The sequence below is a fragment of the Diuraphis noxia genome, unplaced genomic scaffold, assembly GCF_037042655.1.
Source record: "Diuraphis noxia isolate RWA-SAM2 unplaced genomic scaffold, SU_Dnox_SAM2 contig0004, whole genome shotgun sequence".
Classification (NCBI taxonomy): domain Eukaryota; kingdom Metazoa; phylum Arthropoda; class Insecta; order Hemiptera; family Aphididae; genus Diuraphis; species Diuraphis noxia.
In genome coordinates, this window is record NW_028301714.1 from 49,783,106 (window position 1) to 49,808,179 (window position 25,074).

Genomic DNA, 25,074 nt, shown 5'->3' on the forward strand with positions numbered 1-25,074 from the left:
TACGAAGTATAACAAAGTTTTATGGGTATGAATAACCTTGAATTTTGATGAATGTCAAATTCAGTATACTACTAACGATAAACATTTAGTTTAATTACAATATTGAATATACCAGAACATAATTATACAATTCTAACTACATTAAAATATACAAAATTCATCGATATTTAAATATTGCCATGTAGTCTAAATTTGAAAAAAATGAGTTTAACTAACGGCTTTAAGATTTTTATTCCATTGCCATATTTCATCAAAATGTCAAAACTTAAATAAAATATACAAAAGATTCAATTAAAAAAAAAAGATAATAGTAGTTTTAAATACAACATTTGTAATTAAATATTAAATTTTAGTTTTAAATCTCATAACTTTCAATTAAAAAAAAGGCGGGTAAGTCATGGATGTCGCTCTGCTGTACAGTAGGTTACAAGTGAGTTAATGTAATGGAAGGAATTAAATTTGAATCCGATGATATTATATCATTGTATGCGAAAAACGATTCTGAGCGAAGACGGTTTATATCTGTCTAGGATATATTATAGATTATTAAAAATTTTCAAATCTTAGATATAAAAGGAAACTTTTTTATGAGTTTCTAGCATAAAATAATTTAAGAATTTTCGTGATTCTTAAGTATGTTGTCAAAATTCAAACTTTGAATCCTTGTAAAAAAAAAATTGTGACCATGAATTTATTTTATTTTTCAACTGCTATTGTTAAAATGTGTTAGAAGCCTTGTATTAAATTTTCAAGCTTTACTACCGAACAAATAAATTTTTATCGATATTTATAGAAAAAAAAACTAAAAATGTTGAAAAATTAAAATGTCAGTAAACAGCTCAAAACAAATATAAATATTTTGAAAATTTTATCAAATATAGAAATTGCCTATATAAACATTCAGTGAATATTTCAAGTATCTGCGGTCATTTGTTTTAGACTTTTAGAGTTACGCCAAAATAAAAAAATCACTAAATGTGAAATCCAGTGAAAATCCAATGTTGTAAAAATTTAAATTTCAAATGCTCATAAAAATTTAATTTGAATTTCCAGTGGACTTTTTATTTGTGATAAAAATTGACAAACTTGTAAGGAATCTTGTATTAAATTTTCAAATCTAAGATTAAAAAAGGAAACTTTTTATGAATTTCTAGCTTAAAATAATTTGTGAATTTTCGTGATTTTTACATAATATGTTGTCAAAACTCATACTTTGAATGCTTAAAAAAAAATTGTGACTATGTATTCCTTTTATTTTGCAACTGCTATTGTAAAAATATGTAAGAAGCATTTTATTAAATTTTCAAATCTTAGAATTAAAAAGAAAAACTTTTTATGAATTTCTATCTAAGATAATTTGAACATTACCGTAATCTTTACGTATTTAGTCAAAATTTGAACTTTAAATGCTTATAAAAAAAAATCATGCCTACGTATTTTTAAAATTCTTTAACTGCTATTATTAAAAATTGCTAGAAACCTTGTATTAAATTTTCAAGCTTTTCTACCGAACAAATAATTTTTTATCGATATTTATAGAAAAAAAAACTAAAAAAGTTGAAAAATTAAAATGTCAAAATGTCAGTAAACAGCTCAAAACAAATCTAAATATATTGAAAATTTTATCTAATATAAAATGCCTATATAAACATTCAGTCAAAATTTCAAGTATCTGCGGTAATTTGTTTTAGAGTTACACCAAAATAAGGAATTCGCTAAAAGTCAAAATCCAATGTTGTAAAAATTTAAATTTCAAATGCTTATAAAAATTTAATTTGAATTTTCGGTGGACTTTTTATTTGTGATAAAGATTGAAAAATTTGTAAGGAATCTTGTATTAAATTTTGAAATCTTAGATTTAAAAAGAAAATTTTTTATGAATTTCTAGCTTAAAATTTTTTATGAATTTCTAGCTTAAAATAATTTGTGAATTTTCGTGATTTTTACGTATTTTGTCAAAATTCAAACTTTGAATGCTTATAAAAAAGAATTGTGACTATGAATTTATTTTATTTTTCAACTGCTATTGTAACAATATGTTAAGAGCCTTGTATTAAATTTTCAAGCTTTTCTGCCTAACAAAATAATTTTTATCAATATTAATTTTAAAAAAACTAATAATGATCGAAAATTTGAAATGCCTATGAATAGTTCAACTTAAGTCGAAAATTTTTTTAAATTGCATGGTGGATATAATATACTTATATAAACATTCGCTGAAAATTTCATGTATGGTCATTTGTTTTAAAATTACATCAAAAACCAAAATCGATTTTGTAGAAAACTGATTGTGCGTAAAATTTCCAGATTTTCTCTTAATTTTTAGTTTGTTTAATCCTATTATTTAGAAAAACATTGAGCATTTTTTACTTTTGACCCCTCTAAAGTACCAACTAGATTCACTTTCTGATCGAACGAGGTACTGAAGTCAAAAATCGAAGCACTTTTACTGCCCCAAAACGTGATGACAGACACAAAAAAAAAATATCACACACATCATTGTAAAATCAATAGATTCATCGCTCCGCTCAGAATCTAAAAAAGCTGTGAGTAACGATTTAAGATTTAACGTTTTGAGAAAAATTTGGAAAGCAACTATTATTTAGAAAGCAATACTTTTTCTAAATATCTAATATAACTATATACTTCTTAACATTAAAATACTTACATTGATTTTGACATTTATTTTAGATTCTGAGTGGAGCGATGAATGTATTGATTTTACCATGATGTGTGTTTTTTTTTTCTTTTTTTTTTTTTTGTGTCTGTCATCACGTTTTGGGGCAGTAAAAATGCTTCGATTTTTGACTTCAGTACCTCGTTCGATCAGAAAGTGAATCTAGTTGGTACTTTGGGAGGTCAAATGTAAAAAATTATTATCTAAATAATTGAGAAAAATTAAGGGAAAAACGGGAAATTTTACACACTCATTTTTCGACAAAATCGATTTTGGTTTTTGATGTAACTTTAAAACAAATGACCATAGATACATGAAATTTTCACCTAATGTTTATATAAGTATATTCTATCCACCATGCAATTTTCAAAACATTTCGACTTAAGTTGAACTATTTATAGGCATTTCAAATTTTCGATCATTATTAGTTTTTTTTAAATTAATATCGATAAAAATTTATTTGTTAGGCAGAAAAGCTTGAAAATTTAATACAAGGCTCTTAACATATTGTTAAAATAGCAGTTGAAAAATAAAAGAAATTCATAGTCACAATTTTTTTTTTATAAGCATTCAAAGTTTGAATTTTGACAAAATACGTAAAAATCACGAAAATTCACAAATTATTTTAAGCTAGAAATTCATAAAAAATTTTCTTTTTAAATCTAAGATTTCAAAATTTAATACAAGATTCCTTACAAGATTTTCAATCTTTATCACAAATAAAAATTCCACTGGAAATTCAAATTAAATTTTTATGAGCATTTGAAATTTAAATTTTTACAACATTGGATTTTCACTTTTAGCGATTTCCTTATTTTGGTGTAACTCTAAAACAAATTACCGCAGATACTTGGAATTTTGACTGAATGTTTATATAGGCATTTTATATGTTTGATAACATTTCCAAAATATTTAGATTTGTTTTGAGCTGTTTACTGACATTTTAATTTTTCAACTTTTTTAGTTTTTTTTTTCTATAAATATCGATAAAAATTTATTTGTTCGGTAGAAAAGCTTGAAAATTTAATATAAGGCTTATAACACATTGTAACAATAGAAGTTGAAAAATATTTAAAATTCGTAGGCACGATTTTTTTTTATAAGCATTTAAAGTTCAAATTTTGACTAAATACGTAAAAATTGCGGCAATGTTCAAATTATCTTAGATAGAAATTCATAAAAGTTTTTCTTTTTCATTCTAAGATTTGAAAATTTAATGCAAGGCTCCTAGCATATTTTTACAATAGAAGTTGAAAAATAAAAGGAATACATAGTCACAATTTTTTTTTTAAGCATTCAAAGTTTGAATTTTTACAACATATTATGTAAAAATAACGAAAATCACGAAATTATTTTAAGCTAGAAATTCATAAAAAATTTTCTTTTTATATCTAAGATTTGAAAATTTAATACAAGGCTCATAATATATGTTTACAATAAAAATTGAAAAATAAAAGAAATGCGTAGTCACAATTTTTTTTTTACAAGCATTCAAATTTTGAATTTTGACAACATATGTAAAAATCACGAAAATTCGCAAATTATTTCAAACTAGAAATTCATAAAAACTTTTCTTTTTTTCTTTTTAAATCTAAGATTTGAAAATTTTTAATAATCTATAATATATCCTAGACAGATAAACCGTCTTCGCTCAGAATCGTTTTTTGTATACAATGATATAATATCATTAGATTCAAATTTAATTCCATCCATTACGGTAACCCACTTGTAACCTACTGTACAGCAGAGCGACATACACGACTTACCCGCTTTTTTTTTCTGTATTATACTTTATACTAAAATAAATAATTGATGGTAAATGCTAGTTAATTAATTGAATTATGAAAAAACAACCAAACTATAGTGTTGTAAATGCCATGATTTTTTTGATAATTTCTCAGTTGTTATTTTAACATTTATGAAATAAACTCATCAAAAAATATAAGTACAAACTAGAAAAAAAATTATTTAATACTTTGATTGATATAATACTATAATATATTTGTATACTAACACATATTATACTTAAAAGTTAAAACTTTTACAGCAATCATTCTACTGGAAAAAATATCAAATAAGAAAAAATACATTTAAGTGATATATATTGTTAAAAATTAACCATCACAATGTTTTACATAAAATATGTCAGTTATTAAAACTTGGTGTAAATTAAAATATTACTGATCAATTTATTAAATAATAAATCAATAATTAAATATAATTTTATTCACTAACATAATCTTATTTTCTTATAGGTATCTACTCTTAACATAACAGAATGTATTTTAATATTTTGTAATTATCAAAGAATAAGAAATATGAATACAGTGTTTTTTTTTTAATTTTCTAGAGTAAAAAAATGTCTGATCTCTTATTTGCAAAAGGTTGCTTAGTACAAGAGCTTTTATCATGTTTATATTCTTGTGTGTGCAACGTTCTTTCACTTTATTTATTTTACTAGGTTTCCTTTAGTTATTATGGAATCTAATTTCTAATATTATTCAATTTTTGAGTTAAGTGATCATTGTACTTTGCATAAAAAATTATGGATATTGACGAGTGTGTGGCATATCATACCCACTGTCTGCTTACACCTACCTACCAATAAAGCATATTATTATTATTATAACCTTTTAAAACGCTACTGCTACTAGGTATCGCCATCGCCACGGTCATCGGACGCACAACAAACCGTTGCCATGTACACATACCGTGGTATAATATAATATTAGTGTGATAGCAAGCATCCTAGCACAGCTGGTTTAGGTTAAACACAACGTATTTTTTTTCCACTATGTCATAAAATTATTATATTCTACGGTACTGGTAAATTTTGTCCAAAATGGCCCGGAGAACCGTCGAAAATTTCAACGGCTTCGTCGCGACGACGGTGAGATCCAGAGATATGCGACTGCTGTTTTCATGGTTTTCATAAAACTAATAATTACAAACGCAATTCTGTTTTCAGGGTTGTACTCCGGCGAAAAAATCGACTGCTCAACCAGTAGCGTCAAGCCGTGCCAGACCTGTGGTAACGGTGACAGGCAAAAAGAACGTACCAGCGTCGGCGGTAAAGACTACCAGCGCGGCGTCGATTGCGTTACCGATCAGAAACAGTCAGTATTACCAAGGAGACGGTTGATACCATCTTTCAGTTCAAACCCGATAATGTCATACAATATAATATTATTAGTATATTAAAATATGATAATCATACGCCCGTCGTCGATATCAGTATTTTTATTTACGTTAAGGTATTATTGGTGGACGGACAGGGGTGGTTAGATACCATAGGGTAATACTTCCTCATTACTGAAATAATTTTCCCGAGAATTCGATCGATACAAAGTACAAACTATATGTGTACATAATATATTGGTAATTTGAATTATTCGTTGGAGGTCACAATATTTATATTATCTACGCCTGACAAAAAAATATTCCGTTCTTTTCCCGTAGATTTAAAATAAAATATTTGCACTTAAGTGTATTTTCCCATATACTAATATACGTTATTCAATTGATGATTCTTTGGTTTTTATTACATCATATTATATAATACATTTATAAGTGGAAAAGAGAAAAAACACTTGAAATAAAAATTATATTCAAATCCGAAATATTTTTTAAGAGTTTTATAATTAATATTGCACCAACAATTGTACCGTTAATGAATCATATTATAAAGTAAAAATAAATTGTTTTAGCATCAAATTATATTTAATAATTCCAGTATTTATGCTCTCTTTGTTAATAATACACGTGATATAAAATTACGGCTTTTTAGAAAGTAAGTATAAATGAAAATTTAAATAAATAAAGAAAGGTTGGTAAATAAAGGATTGAAAAGAAAAATAAAGAAAAATTACAGTAATGTAAAAAAAAAAAAACCGTTTGCAAACAAAATACTTTTAAGCTTTGGACAATGAATACATTCAAACAACTTGTCGGTTTAATTCAGGCTACCAATTCATTTGATTATAATTAATTTTTAGATAAAAAAACCAACTATTTACCACACCTACGCCATGTTTTGTTTTATTATTTAATTATAATCATGTTTTTAAAATTATATAAATATTTAAACCAAGTAATACTATATGAATTTTAGTATAACTAAATATAATTTTTTATACTCTTAAAATTAAGTTCGAATTAAAAATAAGACAATCATTTAGGTACTTTCACACTTAAAATACGTAAATATAATAGTATTCAATAGTAAAATGGTTTAGTTGTATAAGTTAGATACTAATAAAATATAATAGACTAGTACCTAGTATAACCGGACTTCACTTTGAAAAAAATTATAATTACTTTACAATATGACATAAATAGGGGGATATCGGTTTTAGTATACCTCAGTCCATATACCATTGTTTTCGATATATTTTTTAACAAGGTTTAAACTACTCTCTAAAACTTTAAAAAAAACCTTTTGAAATTTCGTAAAAATAGATCAAATGGTGTTTTTATTGGCAAGACATATAATATAAAACAATGATTTTATAAATATATTCTTATATTTGTTTTAGGTTATAATTTGTTAAGTCAAGGATATAAACGCCTAAATTTATGTATAATTTTGCCTCATATATTTACATAGGCGTATGTAGGAACTCTTGAGTAGAAGAATACGAATTTATCTATTGGTCACTGATTCGAGAGAGCAAAGCCACCCACTCCACATGTTGCCTTTAATTATAATAATTTTTCAATATTTTCAATACAAAATAACATGTAACCAAAAAAATATTATTTTAATTATTGTATATAGGTATACTCTTGGCAATATAGATTACCAAAATTCTATTAATGTATAAAACATTCATAATATTTTGTTACCAATTTGAAATTAATATTTTGTTAAAACAAAATTCAAATACATGTAGCATTTAAACATTTTAATTTTTTTCCTCGAAAAAAAAATATAATATATTTTAATAATAAAATCATATAAGTTCTAGTAAAGGATACAATATTATTTAACTAGCGTAAAAATTACTAGGTACATATAGGTAATGAAAGGTAATTTTTTTATATTATATTGAAAGATGTAGGTAAATTTGAATAATGATTTCCTAAATATTTTCAAACGCATTTTTATTTGTTGAGAAGTACGAATGTAAAGTATTTTTTTTTCTATTTATACTTATGTTCTGTTATAGCTTAACAACATTGATTTTGTCACGTGTAACAGTGAAAATTAACTTTCGTAAACTTTAATGGAGGAATAGTTAACTATTGAATAGGCACCTTACCTACCTATAAACATTCACGGTTGTGAAATAAGTGTAATAATATTGTAATCGTATTCATCATTTAATTTAATTTATTTAAAAAAATAATAAAAAGTATCTCATTTACAGTAAATTATTTACTATATGATTGTAGTATAGCATAGGTGCTATAATAATAATAAAAACTCTACCCCAGTAATTCACAAAACTAATCGTGAAAGACTGAACTGGAAGCTGAACGTTCAAACAATAATACACGTTATTAGATTATTATATGCGTATTATGTTCTACGAATAAATTTATGGATATATTAGTTGTGCATAATTAATAGTAAATTAATATTTCAAATACGTAGATAGTCACATCATTATATGGATACAAATAACTGTTGGTCGGAGGTAAAACGTTGTAACCAGTACGAATGATCTGAACTAGATATTGTGCAATAGCTTTTTGATCTGTACAACATGGTTGTTTTCTGAATTAAGATTACTTCTTGAATGTAGTAACTACTCTTTCTTCCTTTAACTAAGATTAATCTCAACTGTTTATATTTATAAAAACAATTTAATATAGCTTACTTGGCTATTAGCTAAAGTTTTTATTAGACCGCATCGCAGTTGTTTTTTTCTTCTTAATAATTGTAAATAGAACCATAATTCTTGTTGCGGATTTTCTGAACAAACACAAGAAACCACTTTATATTGGTTTTTATAGCTGCTTAATAATAATTTTTGCTATTGTTGAATGACTAAACATATTTAACTGGAACAATTTAGTTTTCATATTTTATTATTATTCTACATGCCTACCTACCTAAGATGGCAAACGGTAAAGTATTCACTAGGATAAAAGTTGTTTTAAGGAAATTTAATTTACATTTATTATCATGCAATGCAAAACATTTTTTATTTATTTTAATATTATTTGAACTATTATATTTTTATTTTATATTTGTATTTTGAATGATATATATTTATTTAATATCATTCTAATATTGGTTTGAAATTATATGGCCAATATAATTTCAAACGAAAATTATAAAAAGTACATGGTAAATTTTATAGTTTACATCATTTTCAAAGAGCTTAAAATACTAATTCGACGTAAATGATGGCATTCAAAATAAAAATGTATATGAATCATAATAATATATATATATGTATATATATACTTATTATCATTTATTATTATTATTATTATTATGGTAGAAAATTCTAGGCTTATACTATAATGTTTAAAATATTCAAAAATATCAGAAGAAGAATATATTACTATAACGTAAATTTTATTTAAAACATTTAGAAGATCAACATAATACCCACCCATTTGCGAAAATGGGAAAACCGAAACAAAATATTATTACGAAAAAACACCCGGTTGGTGTTAAAAATAAACACGTAAGTGTTAGTATGAAACAAAATGAAAATAAAGTCTTACACAAGGAAAACAAAGAAAATCCAATTGATAAAGTTGACAATAGTACTACTGCTCTTAGCAATTCATCAGACGTATCAGATAACCAAGAATATGAAGATGACTTTGAAGTAAAATAATACAAAATACAATTTATATATATATTTTTATTTTTGACAATCATATTTTAAGGATTATGAATCTGACTTTGAATCTGATACTTCGGTCGATTCATTAGTAGTTGAATCGCAATTAAAACCAACTTTGGTGAGCCAAACAATTTCAAATGACACTGTAAGTTTTAAGTTTGCGCTTCCCGTTTGTGTAGAAGAAAAATTGGAACCATTCTTGGATGAAAAGTTTGAAATAAACTCGTTAGAACGGACTATTGAAATGGGCTTAAAAAATTTTAAAACTGCCGGAAAGAGGAAGCGAGAACAAGAAGTATGATTTATTTATACATTATGGTAGAAAATACTTTAAAGTTAAATTTAAATATAGGTAAAGGACAAAATAAAAACTAGGGGAAACGTTTTAATGGAGATGATTAAGCTAGACACTGTTAGCTTTTCCCTGTTAGATTTGCCAGCAATACCTTATGAACAATATATACAAATGTACGGACGTTCAAACATGACGCAGGTAAATTTATAATTTTAAACACTAAACATAATATAGTTTTACTGTAAATCTGTACATTGGTACAGTTCATTTTTTTTATTAATCTTCAAAAATAGATAAACACAGTAATAAGATATATTTTAATGGACGTGTTTAAAAGTTTATAGTTAAAATAGTTTAATTTTTCCAGGTTCAAACACAAACTCACGATGAAAACGCGGAAAAAGAAGTACAGACTAATGAAAGTGATTTGGTCGAAAAATGGACTCAACACCCCATAGTATTGACAAATGATATGCACTGTTCATCGATTGAATATTTGAGAGTAAATAAAAAAAAATTGATAATAGTCGTCACTCGTCACTTTTAAATAAATAAATTATTACAAAAATAAATCTGTTTATAGTTTACTAAATTTATAGTAAATTATCAATAACTAAAAATGCCACGATTTTCTACTTTAGAATCTTTTCTGTTAGGAAATTGAATATAAGAAAAAATGGGAAAGTTTACAGAAAACTAGGGTTTGGAAAAATCGATAATATTTTCAGTGTTGAAATGGAAAACGAACAATTTTAGTTACTACACAATTTCAACAAAAATGTTTAAACGGCCATTCATAGATCATGTGTATCGATATAATATTTTCACTGAGGGAGAACGTTTGAACATGTAATAAAAGGTACCTATCTCATAAGTATTTCATGTTGTTAATATTCGGTACACAATGATTTTCTATAATATAATTATTAATTTGTAACTAATGGCAACCACGTATGTAAAAAAAAATCCATTTAAAAAAATCCATTTCAGTTTTTTTTCCAATTTTTCGAATTGTTCTTTTCGGAAAAATCTCATAAGAATATCTTGGCCATTAAAAGATAAAAAAATAAGCCGCATCGTTGTTCTTAAAAGATGCGCAATTACTAACGGACACATAGATAATTATAATAATATAAAAAAACATGGTACCTTTAAAAATTGGACGAATGGTACCACTGGTGTATATTTTTCTAATCAAATTATTGAAACCGTGCATAAATCCTGCTCTGTTATGTATTTTATAAATTAAGTAAACCCGTTTGATAATTGGATATAAGGTTACAAAACCAATTCCCGTGACAAAAAATATTCAACATGTGTACAGATTATTTAATATATTATTTACATCTGATCAATATCGTCTATTGTGTATAGCTTATAGGATTTCTTAACACAGGACAATCATATTACTTTTACTTATATATTATTACGTACCAATATACTTTTATATTACAATTAATGAAATGTAAATGTAAGTTCTCAATGATTATACAATAGGAATATATATATATATATATATAAAATATGTATCATTTTATGGGTTTTTGTATCAATATTGCGGTTATATGTTTTATTTTCGTGGGAAGACTTTCACGACAAATTGTAGTTTCGTGACTACGGTATATTCATCAAAAATATTTTGTTATGGATTATAATACTAAGTTTTATATTACTATGAATAACTTGGTGCATCTTTTATAAATTATTGTATATTATTAGAATTTGATTGAATAGCTGATTACGAAGTTGAAACAAAACCACATTTATTAATATCAAAAAGTTCTATAATATATTATAAATGTAATTTAATGAAAATAATTTAAATAACATTGTTGTAACTGTTTTTTTTTTTTAAATCAAATTTCACTGGTACAATATTGTGTTCTTGTTTTTTTTGATATCTGTATAGATATCTATTTACTGGTTTTCTATCATGTTTAATTTCCCCCTCTAATAGGGCAATTTTAATTTCTGATTTCATCGATACTTGGTTGATTTCTATAATGCTACAACAAATATGGACTAAGAAGTGGAATTCAAACTTAACAATGGATATTTTGTAGATTCTATCTTATTTTATTTTTATTTTGTTTCATAACGCATTGTTTGTTCATAATAGTTAGACGCTTTTAAACTCTATTATATATTATGTAACAGGCTAAACAGGGTGTTGGTGGTACTGAACTACCAGATAATCATCGTCAAACACACATCACTATGGTAGATCCTGACAGAGTGATCGAGGTCGCCCGGATGATGATTTCGATGTTGGAACAGCAGTCGATGGATCGAGTTGAACATAGGCTAGTGGCTAATGACTTTAACTTAGACTTCAGCAATGGATACCTCAGCCCGGCAGTCTCCTCCTTAAAGTTTCTTGCAAAATGTCCAGTCAAATCCATAGAATTTTTGAGAGTCACATCCTATATCGAGTCACTCGTTACAATGCACGAAGTACTTACAATATATATTATAATTTATATTACATTTTAGTTTGTTTAATCTGGTAATAATTTCCTTAAAAAAAATTATTTCAAGTTTTAGTAATTTTATTTGTATAAAAATACAATAATTTGATACTTGTATAATGTTTTTTTTTCTTTTTAGGTGATGGATTCGTTTTACCAATATGTTATATGTATCTGGAGTGTATCAGCTACAGAAAATCCTGAGTATATTCTTAAGTGTCCTAACAAAGTTACATCATTTTGCACAATCTTCAAGTCAACCATAGGATTTTTCACAACTGCACAAGTAGATGGGTAAAGTACATATTATTACTAATTAATTATTTTATACTACCTGATATGGTGATAACCTACATTTTGTACATTTGTATTCTTAAATAAATTGATAAAATAATAATTAAAATACACCATTGAATACAAATTTGAATTAAAGTAATTTTAGAATGATATTTATAAAAACAATATTTCATGGAGTAGGGACTTTTAACAAAAGTAATGCCTAATGTATAAAAATGGCGTATGAAGTTATTTAAAATACAATTGATGAATAGTTGTATTTTACATTGATAATTTAATAATATATTCAATGTAATATGTTGTATAAATAGAAGCTTAAATAATAATAAATTATCATTTATCTATTTAGAAGTTCTTTAAGAACAATATCAATAACAGAATAATATTAAAGTAATAATACATAACGTCAAGATCAAGAAATTATTGTACTATGAACTATGTAGCGCAATCTATGATTTGACTAGCGAAACTCTACACATTTAAAATACATTCAATGTTTTTTGAATAAATTATAGGATATCAAGTGATTTTGTTAGTACCTATACCGGTTTAAAATTATTGATTGTTTTTAAAAATATTTAAATATAAATTTAGCTTTTATAATTTATTCTTATTGTTAATATAAAATAATGGTGAAAAATATTTCTTTATTGATTGCGACTAAAATGTAGACTAAAAACGCATAGGTACTAATTATACAACGAAATATTCAATTTATTTTTATTATATCAAAGAAATTAATTCTCTGCAGCATAAACTATTTTTGATATTTACAGAAGTATATGCGTGTGGGATTTAAGAGAATCCAAACTGCATCATCAGCAAGTCAACGGCCTCCCTTGTCCACTTCGTTCGCCGTCTTTTAATACTGGTAAATGCACGTTAGAAAAGTTTAATCAAAATTACCACATTATTTAGGTTAACACCGTTTGAACTTGTCTAGCTTTGTCAATTGACCATGGCCATAAGGCGAAAATTGTTGGCTTAAGCACAGTAACATACAATAATGTTACTAACGAAGAATTACCAGACGAGGTGAGTAATTTTAAAACAGTTTATTTGATTATTTCCATAAACTGTGTATTTTTCATAGTATAAAATTTTATTTTTGTCCAAATGTTAGACTCTGAACGATAATTTTTATCTCTACCTGTACGCTTATATCAAACTCAAAACAAACCAGTACCTTTTTATGGTTTCCACTACCATCGAATATTATAATTTTCTCATCGGTACTTAAATTAATAAAAATTAAAAAGTAAATTAACATTTTTACAGCTTTGTAGCTTGGATGAAGATTTTGTTTTGGCCGTATGGACGATCGTGGACAGTTGGTCAGACGCTTACGAAATTTCAGAAAAAAGTGCCGGCACTGCGCCCTGGAGTTCCGTGAGATTACTAAAAATGCAAACTATCAATGCCAATAAAAATGTCCCTAGGTATAAAAAAAAACAAATTTTCAAATAGATTGTAAAATATTTGTACAGTAGATAGTTAATTCATAAACTCATTAATAATTTTAGATATTTGTCTGATGGTGTCATGGCCACATGCATATGTTTAAATAACATTCAAGATGCTTTTATTGGTACTAATTGTGGACTGGTTTTCCGGTGCAATTTGGGGGGACACAAAGTATGGCCATCGTACTTTACCCAAGAAAATACAGGTAACTAAAAATTGAATTTAGGGCAAGTAGTTTACGAGATATAGGTATTTAAAGTTTAGATGAGCAGAGTAGAGTGGTACGGGGTTACCCCACAACATATTTGTCCACTATACTCGGCTCATCCAAACTTTAAATATTTATAACTCATAAACTACTTGCCCTAAATTCAATTTTTATGTATCGAAATAATAAGAAAAATATTCTGTTTTGGAATATCAAATTAAAACTAAATGTTGTCTTTCAAAAAAGTAAAAAACTTAAAAAATTATAAGGATAAAAAAATGTTAAAAATATAATTAAAAAAAAAATGGTTTTGTAAACGATTTGAAGCTATGAGTATTTTACGCTCCATAAATCACCGTGTATATTCATTAACTAGTAAACTAACTAGGTATGAAATTTCATGTATCAATAAAGTAAAAAAAGCTCAATAGTTTAAAAAAAAATTATAAATGTTGTAGATGAACATTTTTCGGTGAACTCGTTGGATATTTGCCCGTTTGACTTGAATTTTTTTTTGGTAAGTAATTTTTGTATTTCTTATTCACTTTATTATATATTTAATTGAAAGTATTTACTTACTCATTCAAAGATTTTGAAGAAAACTTTCATTTAATTTAAAACAGGGAATACTCTTCTAATATAACGGTTTGGTTGATTAATATATTTAATAATTAATTAATGATCAAAGAACTATAAAAACATAACAGCGTATTTCATAACGCTTATTTATAACATAGCCTATTGAAAATTAATTGTTTGTCAGACTTCAAATAAACTGCAACAAAATATAAAGGGATAGAAACATTAGATAAAAATACAAGAGACGTAAGATTAAGGTACGAGCACACACTCAGAAACACGCCTACTTTCTCATTTCATAAATATCGAACTAAAAAATAAAAATACTACAATTTATTACGGAAACTATACAGCATAATATATTAAAAAAAATAAAAGTACTTGAAAAAATAAGTTAATTATAATTTTAGAATAATTTTAACTTTGTAGATTTGTTTGATATTTCTTTCTAATGTTCACATCTTATTTGAAAGAGAGGTAACTGGTAAAAAATTTATCTAACCAGTAAATTTCTATCGAGTAAATTTATTTGGCCTATATCTCAAGTAATACGTGAATCAGTAGCAAAAATCAATATTTATTATAATATTGTAATGTTCATCTGCATAATGGAGTACCTATTTTGCCTATACGACGCGCCGTGTAACACTGTACGTTAAGACAAAACATATTACCAGAACAGTATCTTAAAACTGTACCACTTGTATTAAAATCAAATACAAAATTTTTCAAAGTAGAAAATTAAAAAAAAAGGGTGACCTTTAAGTCAAAATAATTTTAAAAGTTAGAAGTTAGACATCGGATATTATCCCGTAAATTAACAAAATCTCTTAGATCAATTTTTTAATTTGTTGTAATCCAAAAAACTTATAACCGTAAGTCAACACTTTTTTACCTTCTTACTATAGACATTTTCATTTTTTAGTTTTTTCTTGTATAATATGCCTATAAAGTATATCGTTGAATCAAAAAGATTAATGCAAGGTTCCTTATATGTTGTTATACCTAATAGCTGCAGTTAGAAAATATAGTAAATAAATTAACATAATTTTTTTTTTTGAAATTATATTTTAAAATTTTACATATCAAATTAGAAAATTAGAAAATTATATTCTACACATCCGTTACAGAGTCCTTCTTGACACCTGTTGCACAGCAGATCAGTACCAACTTGCTAGTTTTTTATGCTCATAATATTAACATGGAGAGGAGCACTAATATTGCAATTTATCTTAAAAATTAACGAATTTATCCCCACCCCTAACGAAAATCTTTGCCTACGTCACTGTCTATTGATGACGTTTAGCAATGGCTGAATTATATTATTAGTATATAAATGTAGACTTGAAGGACCCATTAATATATTCTAATTATAGCATGAATTAATTTACCATTAAATATTTTTTTGACATTTCAAGTATTCATAGTTAAACATTTTTTTAAAACTATATTATATCATAATAATATTATCACTTATCAGACTAATTGAAGTATAAAGACTTCTCAAGTTTATTAGGGTAAAAATTTAATTATTTTTCAAAAATAAATACTTATAGGTAGTATGCATTTAAACATGAAACTGTTCTTCTGTTAAACTAAATTACTTTTGTTTTTATATTGTTAAATCTGTAAATATTAACATAAATAATATATTGTTAATTAAGTATAGTAGGCCATTAGGCCAAGTATGAGAAGGGTCTAAACCACGTTTTATTAATGCAATTTTTTTTTTTGCATAAGTCATTTTGGTTTCAGAACGCAGTTTCTAAAATTTAAAAAATCTATGATCAATAAAACTTTAAGATTGAAATACAGATTTCGATGTTTTATTACGTTGCCTCGAGAAAGCATAATTCTAAAAAGGATTTTGATAACAATAAATTAGTAATAAATAATAATGAAAAAGTTATATTTAAATACTAAATTTAGTTGAGTATGAAAAGGTTAAAATCTTAGAATTTGTACTGTTTTTTTTATACTGTTTAATAACAATAAATAATTATTAAGGATTCATGAAATCAAACTGTATATTTTGATGATGATTTATCTTTAACAAAAAGTTTAGGAAAAGGACCCTGACAAATATATAACTTTTTACATAGAAATGGAATCATATACAAAAATGTATCGAAGCGGTCACATATTTACATTAATTATGGGTTGAAATACGTAATCTTACAAAAAACCAATTAAAAAGCAAAAATTTGTACAGATTTTGAAGTCACATTTTTTTCTGGTTGCTATGACAACGCAATTATTATGCGTTGCTAAATTATATAGTCATAACATCTTTGTTATTGTTTAGTTGCTATGGCAGCTGAAATGATAAAAAAAATTGTATCTTTCCTATAAACATGCATATTTTGTTAAAAAATTAAACTGTATAAACAAATTCTTAAATCGATAACTAACATAAAAATTCTAAACTTTTTTTAAGTTCTAAATTCTTTGATAATATTAAACTCACGTCAGTTGTATTTATTTTTGCATAACTTACCATGGGACATACGTGGTCCAAAATAAGGTAATTTAATACACAAGCATGCAAATTTAAACTGTATTTATCATGCAACTGGGTTCCTAAATTAATAACTCACTGGAGTCTAGAATGCTGACCCGAATATAAATTCTCGTTCGATAAAGGTTTAATTTGCATAAAAGAACATTTTATACTTCTTCACGACAACGTTAACCGTAATTATTAATTAGTATATATATATTGTATATAATGATAATATGGCATCTACATATATATATTAAAATTTTGTATTTAAATTTACTTTATGGCATACAGTAATATTACCTAGACACGAGTACGTACTTAAGTAATTTACACATTTTAACATTATAATTCCAACATATTTTTTTTTTTTTAATTAACTCAATACTGTATGTAAATTATGTTTAAATAGTTATGGAACAATAATTTTACAGCTTACATCAGTAACGTTTACGATTTAATTCAACCTCAAAGAATTATAAAGTCTTAAGATATTTTCTTTTAATTTAGTATGGTACTCAAAACTTCTATAATTTTTACATCATATAAAATATAAAGCATATTTATTAATTTGATGCACTAAATTAAATTTAGCTCATCACGAAAAAATTGCCTTGCAAACACCATAACACTGAAGAGAGCTTCATATTTCATAATATTATATAATATAAAGATCACAATAACAGTTGTATAAAATAATTTTAGTTTGTAAGAGTTTGAGAAGTAAAAAAGCGGGTAAGTGGATTTCGCTTTGCTGTACATTAGGGGGTGGGGTGGACCTCTGACTAGGATAGGTTAAATTTTAATGCAATGATAGGTATCATTGTATACGAAAAACGATTCTGAACGGAGATGATTTGGCAGTCTAGGATATAATATAATATTTAAATATTGTCATGTATTATATTTTGAAACAAATATTTTATTTTTCAATTAGGATGCATTTTGCATAAGGCATGGTTAATCAATTTTTCCAAAAACATTGCATGTAGTTATCATAATTCATAACACCTTATATTATCATAGATATACATTTACCTGATTTCATAAAAATTTAAAACTCAAACACTCAAAACATTTTTCCTATAATAACGCTTCGAGTTTTCTCTATAGCTAATTGAAGGAAAACTTACGGAAAACTTAGTGTTGTATTTTTAATCCTTAGTTATAAACACAAAGAGTTTTATGATTTTTCAACTTAAAAATTACTTGCGAATTTTCGCGTTTTCGACAGATTTCGTAAAAATTTGAACTATGAATGCTTATATAAAAAAAAAGTTGTGCCTATGTATTTTATAATTTTTAATAATATAATTTTCAAGTATTTTGATAGGGCCAAAAAAAATTTATTGACACTTCAAAAAAATTTTTCAGAAAAGTTGAAAATTTCAGTTGTCTATAAATACCTCAAAAAAAGTCAGAATATTTTGAAAATTAAATCATGTAAAGAAAACGCCAATCTTAATAACTGGTAAAATGTTCAAGTATCTACGACTTATGCTTTTAGAATAATAACAAATATTTAAAATTGTTTCAGGATAAATCGTTATCGTTACGCTAGTTCATAAAAATTTAAAATTCAAACGCACTTAAAATTTTTCCTATAATTATGCTTCGAGTTTTCTCTATAGCAACTTGAAGGAAAAAATACGGAAAATTTAGTGTTGTATTTTTAATCCTTAGTTATAAAAACAAAAAATTTTATGATTTTTCAACTTAAAAATTACTAGCAAATTTTCGCGTTTTCGACAGATTTCGTAAAATTTTGAACTATAAACGCTTAAAAAAAAATTGTGACTTACGATTTTTAATTTTTGTTAGCTACAATAAGAATAACTCATAAGGAACCTTGTATTAAATTTTCAAGTTTTTTTGGTCATCCAAAATTTTTTTACCGACACTTCAATAAAACATTCTCATAAAAATCGAAAATTTCAGTGGTCTATAAATAACTCAAAAATGTAAAAAATGTTTGAAAATTAAACTGTATATAGATAAAACTAACATAAACGTTTGGTGAAAATTTCAATTATTTACAGTGATTAGTTTTTGAATTACAACCGTATAAAAAAATCGATTTGGTCGAAAACTGGTTTTGCGTATAAATTCCTGTTTTTCTGTCATTTTTTTTTTTTGATTTTTTTGAAAACTGCTGGAAAATTTTTACTTTTGACCTCAATAATGCACCAAGGATATTCACAACAAACAAAAACAAAAAAAAAACACATCATTGTAAATCAGTACATTCATCACTTCGTTCAGAATCTAAATAAATATCATATCTACCACCACGTCATGCAGTTATACATAACATTTTTTAACATGGTCTGCTAATTTATATTATATATTATTATTAAATTATGTAAATTTTGGTTGATTATATAACGCTAAAATAGTTCTCACATAAATATCAATAAACTATTTTAATTCGTTTTTAATACAACCCTGACCGGACGATTGGGCGCCCGTCTGAGTATAGCTTATATCTAAAACGGTATTTTATCCACGAGCGTAGTAATAATATTTCCCCCGTGCATAGTACGACCAGTTTACCATGTTTGTGTTTAATTAACTAATGGCATATCGTAGCCAAAACGGACAACAAATATATACCCTCTTGGCTTTAACAGAATTAATAAAAATAACATTACAATTTTACAATACTCGTATATTATACCGGCTGCCACATTCTGACCTAATTATAGGTAGGTAGGTAATAGAACCTACCGCAAACAAAAAAGAGAGTAGATTGTACATTTAAAGACATTTTGTAAACAATAGACAATGCCATTATTTTATAATTATTTCTTTTGTGCATAAAACATGTATATATATATATATATTATATAGGTTATGGTATCGCTTTAATTCCGTTCAACTACTTAAAACGTGTTTTACAACTAAGTTATGTAAATTTGATTTATGTTTATAAAAAAAAAAAAAAGGAATTGGATAAAGAATTGAATTAATGTTCTAATACCTATGATAATTACATATTATCGTAGGTATATATTATTATCTTTATAATAATATACATATATGAAATAAATTAAGGAAAAATAAAATGATTTTTCTACTAACTATATAAATATAAGTGGAGTTGCATATAATTATTATACAGAAAGTATGATAAATTGCTTTTTTAGTGTATTGACTGAACTATGTTTTTAATGAAAATACTTGAATATTCGAATAATGACATAATATTAAACTGTCACATATAACTGTTTTAATCAAGATTTGTTTAAAATCAATAAAATAAAATGAGACATTAATATTAATAATTGCCTTAAAAAAAAATTCAGTGGCTTGATGTGGCGTAGTCTTACGCTCAACTGCGGAAACGCTCTGAGTATACGAACCAGCCGGTGTTTCTAGCTCTAGGATGGGTGACCATCCGGGTTTTTAGCAACAAATCCTTACCACATATACAGCTTAAACTTAAGAAAGTACTTTAACAATTATATTATTAATTTGTCTTTTACTTTATAACTTACTTATTTTCACACTTAACTATAATTATTATTTTATATAATTTATGATTCAGAGTGTTGGCGCCGCAATAATGATATGGTATCGTGGTATTTTAACCATTGTGCGAAGGCGCCTTTCCTAATCTTGTCTCCTGTTTACTCCATTCATCACTCAGCCGTGTAGGCTAAAATTATTATGATTAAATTATGTGTATTTATTTTCTTTGTTTTTGTATTTTGTGTGTCGTATAATCAAGTATTATTCGGTCTTTTTTCCTCAATTTGTACTATCATTCTATGTTATTATCTTTGTTATTGTAATTGTTCTGCAGTCAAAGCTTTTTTTTATTACTTGTACGCAATCTTTTTCTAGTCGCCCACTATTGTAGCTTATTCATAAATCGTTTTGTTTTTGTTATATTTTTGATTGTACTCGTAAGTCACATTGAGCGCATATTCATAATTCATTTTTATCATGATTTATAGACAAATACTTTAATTTTTGCTAATCGTAACTTCATTGTGAAGACAAAAAAAGCAAGTTTCTACACCAGACTCTTCTTTTAAGTTTCTTATTAATTTATGTCACCTCGCGTCCTCCAATCAGATTGGTCAATATCTCCAGATTATTGCGTGTCGCTGTTGTCGAGTCCACGTCATCAGCGAGAGAGTGCCGTTGCGTAAGTCCGCCAGCGACTGACCGTTTTGTGAGGAGCCCCCCTGGTCGTCAAGTCCGGCAGTCCTATTCACATCTTCGGTAGACCACCTGCATAACCGGACTTCAATAGGTTTAAGTTAGTTTTAGGTTTTTCCTCTTTTCGTGAGTTCTGTGGTCATCGCACCAGACCGGATTGACCACAGAGACCCCGGCCCCATAACTAAACTGAACCATCCTCATTCCCGCGATAGACCCATCCCGTTCCACGGTTTTGTCATGTACATTTAGCTGCCTATCCGGACTGAATGAGGCGTAGGTATGCTAAGTAGTCTACCCAGTATATAGTCGGCGTTAGAGTAGGCACTGGCCAAGGTTAGCACTTTGTTCTTCGGTGTCACAGTGTTAAGTGATTTAGAAAGCCCTTACTATTTGGGCACTTACACAGCATAAGGGCCTGAAATTGATTTATACATACTTATGATAATATTATAATTTATTTCATATATAGGTTCTAATAAATATCATACATTTATACATTTATAATTCATAATAAAACAAGTCGATCATTATATTAAGACAAATCATTAATCAATTCAACTAACATACAATTAAAAATATTTTATCATTTTATAGTTTAATACAATATACTCTCGAACTTATACACATTTAATATTAATTATTATTATCATAAATAAATCAATAAATGTAAAATAAATAGATAACACTTAATGTTGGCACCACATTTTTATGTGATATAATTATCTACCCACGAAGTTTCATCTATAGATGACATTTTCATTCAAGCCCCTTGTCTGAATTGATGTAAATAATTGTAATTTGATTTAACTTATTATTGTTTGTAACTTTATCTTATATTACTTTGTCTTTTCTAGGTTAATTCCTTAATAACTTGTGCTTATTGTAAATCATCACTTTACAGATTGTAACATTTTCTAGAAAAAAAAAAATGTATATATAAAATAAAAATATTTTAACTAAAAAAAACAGTACCTACCTAAGAAATTGTTTTTTTTTTTCAAATAGTTTGTTATAAGTGGATTGTCTTATAGAATAAGGTTAATAGATTGAAAAAAAAATATATAAAACATTATGAAAAAAATAGTATCAATCGATTCCAAGCAACTACCATAATTTATATTTATTATGTTTTTTATTCTGTTAAAATATGTCTTATCTCGTAATGAAAACAATTTTATAATCATTAATTTGTATAATGTCTTGCAAAGTAATATAATCATCGTATTAGTGAAAATTAATCGAACAATTTCATTACACATTACAATTGATTAAATTATTATTATTATTATTTTTTTTTTTTTATAATCACCCATTAGTTACACGCTTATCTACTGTATAAATATTTTAAGACAACAAGTTTTCACTTTTCTAGTATCTTAATCATTTAGACTAGTCATTGGGCATATTTATATTTATTATGTAAATCATATTGTTTTACAATTTTTTCAATTGTATATGAACTATATTAGATCTTAAGCATTTCTGTTACCGATAAAAATCGAGAATACATTTGCAGGCAGCGTGTTCGAGCAATAAAGTTATGCTATACTGCGTTACTCGTCGAGAAGTTTTGAAACGGCTGTTTGTATCGTCGAAAGACGTGCTGAATGCCCAGGATCGTATCGTAAAGATTAAATGGTGCACTGGACATCCCGGCATCGTATTCGGGTTGGATTCATCCTCTAGGTGATCTAGACCCTTTTAACTATATCTATATAAATATGTTTCATTTATATTCTTTTTGTTTGTGTAACATACTAATTATGGCTGATGTGGTCGTTTGCAGCGTACACTTATGGGACCTTTGCGATGACATTAACACACCAATAATGTCCGTGCCGTTTCGAGGAAAGACCATTACAGCCATGTCATTGGCATCAACTCCAAAAAATAGAAACACCTACTTGGTTAGTGTTCCATTTGAACTCATTATGATTTTAATCAAATACCTAATGAAATAATTGTTATAAAACTATTTTATATTTATGTAATATTTCTATATATTATTCTGAAGAACAAAAACGTTACTACTCCCAATTACCACGATTCCTAGAGTTTTCTGTTGATAAACAATTTATACGTATATATAACAATATTCTAATTCCGTTAAAAAACAGCTATTATTCATTTATTATTGTGTTGAGGGCCAAGACGAGATGAACTTTCACACTATTACCATTATTTCAAAAGCTTTTAAACAATTTATCTCTCAACGGTTAATTTTTTTCTTTATGATCTACATAATGAATTCATCATTTTGAATGTATTATTTAGAGGGTCAGAATATGCTAATTGGCTCACAGTACAAGTGATGGGCGTTTTACATTTACTACCCATTCAAATAACATTAGTGCAATACTGACGTCATAGTTTAATAATTTCGTTACCTTTTTTTAGATTTTTAGCAAAGGAATTAACGTATTAGTTAAACAATTATGTGTGTGAGTGTTTTTTATGACTGTCGCCACCTTTTAGAACCTTGATTCGCTTAAATTTTACATTTAAAAGTGGTTTCTGGTATAAAAAATTAGATATTATTAGTACTTTGAAGTAAAAATAATTCAAAGTATTGTAGAAACAACAGAAAACCATTAGAAAAATCGTGGAGAAACTGAAATATTTCTGCAAAACTATGTTCAGACAAAATAGACAAAATCGATTTTGCTTTAATTTGAATATTAATATCCTTAGATAAAATAAATGTATACCGGGTATTATATTTTACTTTTATAGAAACTATGATCTTTAAAATATTATGTTAGCTTTTTTTTTCGTCATTTATATAACCTATTACGTTATACCTGCTACTTATTTCTACTGAAATCAGTCAAAATAATCACTCATAGATTACATTTAAAATAATTTATATCTTATAATAAGTAAGTAATTTTTTTGGAAGTATTTTGGTCTAAAAAATATTACTAATCTGGTATACAAAGTCAGTACCTAAAGTGCATTTCAACAATTTATTTAAACCATCGTTCCTCGATGATAAATAAACACGTCAATTTGTTTAGATTAGACTGAAATGTTGTGGATATTCTAAGCACTTGTTTTGATTTATTGACATATTTTCCAATATTATCATCTCAAGTCAATTTACCATCTCAATAGCCTATTCAATTAAAAACTGTAGTTTGATATTAATACTAAATTACACTGAATTTACTTAAATTCACCTGTGTTTCAAATAGGTAACCCGGTGATTTAGTTACGATATTCCACGAACTTCGTATAATTATTATATTGTAAAAATTATAATTTTTCATAGTTTTAAAAAAAATATCAAAATGTATCTACAATTTGAACTAATCGTCAATATTTTTATTTCGTTTGCTGTAATTTATTCTCTAAAAAAAATAATACACAGTAAAATATTGTAAACTTCGTAAGCTTATAATGATTGAATGTACGGTAATAAGTATCGATGAAATGTATTATTAAGGTGTTGATTGTTATTCTTGACAGGGATTGGCGTTTGCTGACGGTGAAGTACAATTACACCAGTTGAAGTTGGACAAGAGGAATCAGACGACCGATCATAGCGAGCAACTCACAAGGTTTTTGGCCAGTCTATAGAAGTGATCTGTTGCAAGCTACTATAACATAA

General features: G+C 26.2%; 1 protein-coding gene across 2 annotated transcripts; it reads left to right on the top strand.

Annotated features, from left to right (window-relative positions):
- Positions 1 to 5,297: 5,297 nt before the first annotated feature.
- On the top strand, positions 5,298 to 25,073 carry LOC107172359 (cytoplasmic dynein 2 intermediate chain 1). Of its 2 annotated transcripts, XM_089225960.1 has the most exons (16): positions 5,298 to 5,567; positions 5,646 to 5,793; positions 9,224 to 9,465; positions 9,527 to 9,778; positions 9,836 to 9,976; positions 10,146 to 10,280; positions 11,936 to 12,232; positions 12,386 to 12,540; positions 13,320 to 13,414; positions 13,487 to 13,578; positions 13,822 to 13,982; positions 14,067 to 14,212; positions 14,674 to 14,732; positions 22,981 to 23,150; positions 23,251 to 23,371; positions 24,933 to 25,073. In XM_089225960.1, exons 1-16 carry the CDS (start codon positions 5,520 to 5,522, stop codon positions 25,041 to 25,043), a joined length of 2,373 nt encoding a protein of 790 aa, XP_089082086.1. In that variant the 5' UTR covers positions 5,298 to 5,519; the 3' UTR covers positions 25,044 to 25,073. The 2 variants fall into 2 exon arrangements, with proteins under 2 accessions (XP_089082086.1, XP_089082087.1); XM_089225961.1 differs by lacking the exons at positions 5,298 to 5,567; positions 5,646 to 5,793 and adding an exon at positions 7,561 to 8,749.
- Position 25,074: the final 1 nt, after the last annotated feature.

What these genes read in the sequence shown, in the direction of transcription:
- LOC107172359 (XM_089225960.1), top strand. Translation starts at nt 5,520, where the DNA reads ATGGCCCGGAGAACCGTCGAAAATTTCAACGGCTTCGTCGCGACGACG. An exon ending in GACGTTCAAACATGACGCAG is followed by an intron (nt 9,977 to 10,145) that starts GTAAATTTATAA and finishes TAATTTTTCCAG; the next exon opens with GTTCAAACACAAACTCACGA. An exon ending in TTCGCCGTCTTTTAATACTG is followed by an intron (nt 13,415 to 13,486) that starts GTAAATGCACGT and finishes GAACTTGTCTAG; the next exon opens with CTTTGTCAATTGACCATGGC.